The sequence below is a fragment of the Eimeria necatrix genome, genomic scaffold (genome assembly GCF_000499385.1).
Source record: "Eimeria necatrix Houghton genomic scaffold, Enh_scaff672, whole genome shotgun sequence".
In the NCBI taxonomy this organism is placed as follows: Eukaryota; Apicomplexa; class Conoidasida; order Eucoccidiorida; family Eimeriidae; genus Eimeria; species Eimeria necatrix.
Genome location: NW_013651727.1, coordinates 6,311 through 13,810, shown reverse-complemented (window position 1 = coordinate 13,810; position 7,500 = coordinate 6,311). Strand labels below are relative to the sequence as shown.

At 45.1% G+C, this 7,500-nt stretch overlaps 1 protein-coding gene across 1 annotated transcript in view; it reads left to right on the top strand.

The window, feature by feature from the left end:
- Positions 1-3,016: 3,016 nt before the first annotated feature.
- Positions 3,017-7,500, top strand: part of ENH_00069810 (Acyl carrier protein, related) — a gene marked incomplete at both ends in the record, with an annotated part of 6,220 nt that continues 1,736 nt past the window's right edge. The window contains 7 exon segments of the mRNA XM_013577498.1: positions 3,017-3,025; positions 3,514-3,654; positions 3,873-3,935; positions 4,088-4,111; positions 5,295-5,297; positions 5,301-6,349; positions 7,306-7,498. Of these exon segments, the coding sequence (XP_013432952.1) occupies positions 3,017-3,025; positions 3,514-3,654; positions 3,873-3,935; positions 4,088-4,111; positions 5,295-5,297; positions 5,301-6,349; positions 7,306-7,498 (1,482 nt within the window).

Sequence of the window (7,500 nt, the reverse complement as noted above, 5' to 3'; positions counted from 1 at the left end):
AGCGGCTCCTTCGACAACCCCCCAGGTGTACAGACACCCCAAGAGACTGAGCGCTGCAGCACGCCAGCTGCCTATTTATTTATTTATTTATTTATTTATTTATTTATTTATTTATTTATTTATTTATTATATTATTTATTTATTTATTTATTTATTTATTTATTTATTTATTTCTCGTTCATTTGTCTGTTTTCTGCGCTGCTTTCTGCGCTGCAGCGAATTGGAATCAGAGCCTCAGCAGCTCGGCGATTCTTCTTTTCTTTTTTGTTTTATTTCTTCGTTTTTGTTTTAATTTGATTTATTTTATTTATTTTTATTTATTTTTATTCATTTTCTTCTTTTTTTTTCTTTTTCTTCTTTTAAAATTCATTTTTTTCACTTTTCCACTTTTTTGCTTCTCGCTAGCTGCCCAGCTCGCTCTGCTGCTGCGGCCATCAGCAGCAGAACATCTCCTTCGTATTTATCTATTTATTTATTTTAATTAATTAATTAATTATATATTTAATTAATTATTTGATTGATTATTTAATTAATTATTTAATTAACTATTTAATTCATCATTTAATTCACTGTTTAATTAACTATTTAATTAATTATTAAATTATTTAATTCATTTAATTAATTTATTAGTTAATTAAATAATTAGATAATTAATTAATTAATTGTTTTATTTATTCGTAGATTTATTTATCCATTTGTTTAATTTATTTTATTATATATTTGCATAAAACTCTTCAACTTCTTTTATTATTTATTTTCTCATTTTATTTATTTTAAATTTTAATTCGACTTATTTCATTTCGATTTATTTTCCAGCAAATTCATCCGTCGTAAACAATTCAGAACTAAACAAAAAATGAAATAATTCTTTAACTGATTATTAATTAATTAATTAACTAATTAACGGATTAATAATTAATTAATTAATTAACTAATAATTAGTTAATTAATTAATTAATTAGTTAGTTATTAATTAGTTAATTAATTAGTTAATTAATTAATTAATAATAAATAAACGGACTAATTAAGTATTTGGATATTATCTAATTAATTGATTAACTAATTAATTAGTTGATTAATTAATTAATTATTAATTGATCAATTAATTAGTTAATAATAAAATTAACTAATCAACAATTAATTAATTAAGAATAAATAAATTAATTAATTCATTAATTAATTGTTAATCGATTAATTACCTAATATATAAATAAATAAATAAAAACAAATAATAAATAAATAGTTGGAATTGCATTTTGGTAACAAAATAACTTGTTTGAACAAGTGGTAAATAAAAAAAAGAGTTGAAATTAAATTAAATTAAATTAAATTAAATTAAATTAAATTAAATTAAATTAAATTAAATTGAATTAAAATAAAATAAATTAAATTAAATTAAATTACATTTATTTAAATTTATCTAAAAAGATGAAAGTAAAATCTAAATGGCCGCACTGCAGCACGGGCGCAAGAGAGCAGCAGCAGCAGCAAAACCAGCAGCAGCAGCTGCTGCTATTGGTTTTGGCCAGCAGCAGCAGCAGCAGCAGGAGCAGCAGCAAAGTCAGCAGCAGCAGCTGCTGCTGCTGACTTTGCTGCTGCTGCTGCTGCTTTTTTTCCAGCTGATTTCAAAATAGTTAAATAAATTAATCCGATTTAATCAATTCATGTTGCTGCTGCTGCTGCCAATGTTGCTGCTGCTGCTGCTGCTGCTGCTGCTGCTGCTGCTGCTGCTGATCGGACGGGTGTTGCTGCAGATGCTCACTTCTCTGCTGCTGCTGCCGATTTTGCTGCTGCCGCTGCTGATTTTACTGCTGCTGCTGCTGCTGCTGCTGCTGCTGCTGCTTGTAGACAGCTTTGGCCGAATTGTGAGTTAAATTAAATTAAAAAAATGAAATCAAAATAAATAAATAAAATAAAATAAAATAAAATAAATAGAATTAAAAATAAATAAATTAAATAAATTAAATTAAATTAAATTAAATTAAATTACTTTAAATTGAATGGAGGTTTATTTGTCTTTTGCTGTTTGCTTTTTGATTAAAAAAGAAATAAAAGCTTTTGTTTTTATTTTTTAAAGGGATACCATTTGCAGCTCCCAAACTCGATTTGCTAAACCCTAAACCCTAAACCCTAAACCCTAAACCCTAAACCCTAGATCCTAAACCGTAGGTCCTTAAACGAGTGCAGAAAAAGCTTCAAATTACTTGTTTTACTAACCAGTTACCAGTTAAAAGTGGTGTTAGGTGCTGAATTAGGGTTTAGGGTTTAGGGTTTAGGATTTATTGTTTAGCTTTCAGGGTTTAGGGTTTAGGGTTTAGGGTTTAGGATTGAGGGTTTGCTTTCTGCACAACTCGGCGTTATGGACCAGCAGCTAGAGAGCTTCAGTTCCAAACGCTAAACCCTAAACCCTAGACCCTAGACGCTAAACCCTAATTCCTAAACCCTAAACCCTAAACCCTAAACCCTAAACCCTAAACCCTAAACCCTACGGCTGGCAGATAGCTGCATCGATCGGCAGCTGTCGAGGGGAAAAAGTGGACCCGAAAGAAAATTAAAAAATTAAAAACAAAAAAGGGTTTAATTAAAAATAAAATAAATAAAAATAAATAAAAATAAATAAAAAAGAAAATAAGAAAAGAAGCGAGCAGCAAAAGCCCCGCGCTGCTGCTGCTGCTGCTGCTGCTGCTGGCCACAGGAAGCTGCTGCTGCTGCTGTTAGGGTTTAAAACCCTTTTGTGTCTCTCCGTTTTCTTTCACTCTTTTGTTCTTCTAGGGTTTGGCGGTTTCCCTCCAGTCTGCTGCTGCGCGCGTCGAGGGTTTAGGGTTTAGGGTTTAGGGTTTAGGGTTTAGGGCTTGGGCGGGCGCTTTCCGCCCGCGTTCCGGGGCGTTTCTGGCTCGCTTTTCTCCGCAAATAAAAAACAAAAACAAAATTAAAATTAAAATAAATAATTAAATTAATAATTAAATTTATTCAAACCCTAAAACTCCATTTCCGCCACTCCCGCCAAACCCTCACCATGCCACCTGTACATACACTCCAAACCCTCATCTCCAAACCCTCGCTCTTCCTCTCAAACCCTAAACCCCAATTCATTTCATTTCTTGGGGGCCTCCCTGGGGGCCCACGGGGGGGCCTCAGGGGAGCAGGGGGCCCCCCGGGGGGCCCCCCAAAGGCCCTGGGGGGCCCCCCAAAAGACCCTTTTTGCTGCTGGGGGGCCCCATAGCCGCCGGGAGTGGCAAAGGGCCTTTTCTAGTGAAGATTTAAGCAGCAGCAGCAGCTCCAGTGTTTCGTTTGAACCCACAGAGGTAGGGTTTAGGGTTTAGGGTTTAGGGTTTGGGGTTTAGGGTTTAGGGTTTGGGGTTTGGGGTTTGGGGTTTGGGGTTGGGGGTTTTGGGGGAGGCAGCGGTCCTGCAGAGGGCTGCGTCGGCTAGGGTTTGGGGGCTGAGCGAGGGTGAGGGTTTAGGGTTTAGGGTTTAGGGTTTGGGGCTAGGGTTTAGGGTTTGGGGTTTGCAGGTGTCGCGGCAGCTGGTGGACTTGGCCAGCAAGTACTGCAAAGAAGGGACAACTGTAAACCCTAATTTGAGGTTTGAGGAGTTTCAAACGAAAGAAGAGAGGCCCTGGGATTGTTTAGACACCGTGGAGTTCGTGCTAGACGTGAGGGTTTAGGGTTTAGGGTTTAGGGTCTAGGGTTTAGGGTTTAGGGAGTTGCAGAAAGGCCAAAAGAGAAAGGGATGGACCCTTTCCGTCCGCCTTAGGGTTTAGGGTTTAGGGTTTAGGGTTATGTTTTTGCGGAGTTATAATTTTTGAGGGCGTCACTAGAATCCTCAAAGAAGTGCCCAAACCCTAAACCCTTATTTAGGGTTTGCGCACAGGCGGAGGACATCTACGGCATAGTAATTCCTGACCTAGATGCGGACTCATTTGAAACAATTCAGGCGAGCGCAAACCCTAAATTAGGGTTTAGGGTTTCGGACTTAGGGTTTCTTTAAAGCTACGGTCTGAGTTTTGGGCCGAGCCTGAAGTGTGCTGGGCCATTCAAGGCCAAGGGTTTAGGGTTTAGGGTTTAGGGTTTAGGGTTTGTGTGCAGGATGTAATTGACTATGTGGTAAAGGTGGGGGCAAAGAGTGCAGAAGCCCCCAAAACAGAATCTGAGTGAAGCCTCATTGCCAAACCCTAAACCCTAAACCCTAAACCCTAGTGAGGGTTTTGGGTGGGGCTACAGGGTGTGCTTCCTGGCAACGCGTTTGATGGTTTAGGGTTTAGGGTTTGTGTTTTAGGGTTTAGGGTTTGGGGTTTAGGGTTTAAGATTCACGTTGTTGTTTGAATATAAAACGCTGTTTTCTTTTTTTTATGCTGTGTCTGTATCCCAAACCCTAAACCCTAAACCCTAACTCCAAACCCTCGACTTTTTTTGCAAAGGCGCAAGCGCATGCAACGACTGGGCTGTCGGTAGAGCAGAGGTTTAGGGTTTAGGGTTTAGGGTTTAGGGTTTTGGCTGTTGGCTGAAGAGATCGTCAATCAGGGTTTAGGGTTTAGGGTTTAGGGTTTGCTGCTGAGGGTTTAGGCCTTAGAGTTTCGGCTTCGGAGTTGAGGGCTTACGACCTGCGAGCCCAGAGCCTTGGCTCTAGCGTTTAGGGTTTAGGGTTTAGGGTTTAGGGTTTAGGGTTTAGGGTTTAGGGTTTGGACGTGTGCGTGGGGTGTATGTGCGCGGCGAGCTGAGGTGTCTGTACACCCGAGGGCGCGGCGGCTGTCTGCGCGCGAAAAACTCAAATTTGGATTTCATTTTATTTTCAATTTAAAAAAGAAAAAATAAATTATAATAATTGAAATAAATGCATTAAAACTCTTTAATTTGCTGCTGCAGCGGCTGCTGCATGCCGCAGCAGCAGCAGAAATGAATTTAAGTTTTATTTTTCTTTTTAAATTAAATTAAATTAAATTAAATTAAATTAAATTAAATTAAATTATTTATTTCCCTTTTGCTTTTTGCTGCTGCCGCGAGACGGCGCTGGTCTGGACCAGCCAGCCCGAACCGGTGCAGGGTTTAGGGTTTAGGGTTTAGGGTTTAGGCGTAGGGTTTACGTTTTTGACTTTCTTGGACTTGGAATTCAGGGTTTAGGGTTTTGAAAAAACCCACGTGGAGATGCTCTGGCCGCCCTTTTCCCCCCGCGAGGGTTTAGGGTTTAGGGTTTAGGGTTTGGGAGTTGGGGTTGGCGTCGACCGCCATCTTCAGTGGCGCTTCACTTCTTCTGCGTGCAGAATCGAGGGTTTAGGGTTTAGGGTTTAGGGTTTGGGCTTAAGGGTTTAGGGTTTGCCCCAGAAAGCTTCTTTCTCCTCCGCCGTCTCGAGCTTGTTGCGTCGCAGCAGCAGCAGCAGCAGCAGCAGCAGCAGCAGCACAGCAGCAGCAGCACAGCAGCAGCAGCAGGGAGGGGAGTAACAGCAATTGCTGCAGCAGGAGCAGCAGCAGCAACAGCAGCAGCAAGGACTGCAGCACAGCAGCTGCAGCAGCCACACCAGTAGCACCAACGAAGGCAGCAGCAGCAGCAGCGGCAGCGCCGCGAGTAGCAGCAACAACAGCAGCAGCAGCAGAAGCAGCAGCAGCAGCAGCAGCAGAAGCAGCAGCAGCAGCAGCAGAAAGACTATGCCGTTCTCAAGTTCCTTGCTCTCGGAGCCCCTGGGCCCTAGCTATAACAGCGAGAGCCCAAGCTTGCAGCAGCAGCAGCAGCAGCAGCAGCAGCAATCGTGGCAGCAGCAGCAGTGGCAGCAGGCATGGCAGCAGCAGCAGCAGCAGCAGCACCCACGCAACGGAACGAGCTGCAGTTCTGCCTCGCCTGCGGAGCAGCAGCAGCAGTTGCTGCTGCTGCAGCAACAGCAGCAGCAGCAAGTGCTGCTGGTGCAGCAGCAGCAGCAGCAGCAGCAGCAGCAAAGATTGCAAGGAAATGGATGGGAAGAATCCGGCAGCAGCAAATCGTATGGAGGGTCTTCTTGGGACTCCCGGGAGTGTGTCTTTCTGCCTTTTCAAGCGAGAGCAGCAGCAGCAACAGCAGCAGAAACAGCAGCAACAACAGCAGCAGCAGCAGCAGCAGCAACAGCAGCAGCAACAGCAGCAGCAACAGCAGCAGCAACAGCAGCAGCAACAGCAGCACATGAGCAGCCAGCAGTCCGGCTGTCTGTTGCGCAGACCCTCGCTACTCCCCGCCACCGAAAACTGGAGCAGCAGCAGCAGCAGCAGCAGCAGCAAAAAGAGCAGCAGCAGCAGCAACAGCAGCAGCAGCAGCAGCAGCAAAAAGAGCAGCAGCAGCAGGATGTGCAGCCCGAGCAGACGACAACTGCAGCCAAGGGTTGTCAGGTAAAATTTTTGCTGCAGTGCTGCTGCTGCAGTTGCTGCTGTCCTCGCTGCTGCAGTTGCCGCTGCAGTTGCTGCTGTCCTCGCTGCTGCAGTTGCCGCAGCAGTTGCTGCTGCAGTTGCTGCTGTGCTTCCTCCTGCAGTTGCAGCAGCAGTTGCTGCTGCAGTTGCTGCTGCACTTCCTCCTGCAGTTGCCGCAGCATTTCCTGCTGCAGTTGCTGCTGCACTTCCTGCTGCAGCTGCCGCAGCAGTTGCTGCTGCAGTTGCTGCTGTACTCGCTGCTGCAGTTGCCGCAGCCGCTGCTGCTTCAGTTGCTGCTGTGTTCGCTGCTGCAGTTGCCGCAGCCGCTGCTGCTGCAATCGCTGCTGTGATCGCTGCTGCAGCTGCCGCAGCCGCTGCTGCTGCAGTTGCTGCTGTGGCCGCTGCTGCAGTTCCCGCAGCAGCTGCTGCTGCAGTTGGTGCTATGACCGCTGCTGCAGTTCCCGCAGCAGTTGCTGCTGCAGTTGCTGCTGTGATAGCTGCTGCAGTTACCTCAGCAGTTGCTGCTGCAGTTGCTGCTGTGATATCTGCTGCAGTTGCCGCAGCATTTGCTGATGCAGTTGCTGCTGTACTTCCTGCTGCAGCTGCCGCAGCAGTTCCTGCTGCAGTTGCTGCTGTGGTCGCTGCTGCAGTTGCCGCTGCAGCTGCTGCTGTACTTGCTGCTGCAGTTGCTGCTGTACTCGCTGCTGCAGTTGCTGCTGGAGATGCAGCTGCTGCAGCCCGGGCTGCAGCTGCATTTATTTTTTTTGATGCTAGCGCCGCTCGTCACGCCGGTGCTGCTGCTGCTGCTGCTGCTGCTGCTGCTGCTGCTGCTGCTGCAGTGTTCATGCAGCCGAAGCGCCATTGGCCTACAGACGTTTGCCCTCGAGGCCTCAGAAGACTTAAGTGCTGCTCTTGCTGCTGCCTTCCCTCTTTTTAAGGGCCCCTCTGCTGCTGCTGCTGCTCCAGCAGCAGCAACAGCAGCAGCAGCAGCAGCAGTTGCTGCTGCTGCTGTCCGCCCCGCAGCAGCTGCTGCCGGCAGTATCTTCTTCCGCTCGCCGCCGCAGCCAGGATCGTCGCCAGCAGCCCCCGCAGCAGCAGCAGCAGCAGCCCCAGCAGCAGCAGCAGCAGCAGCA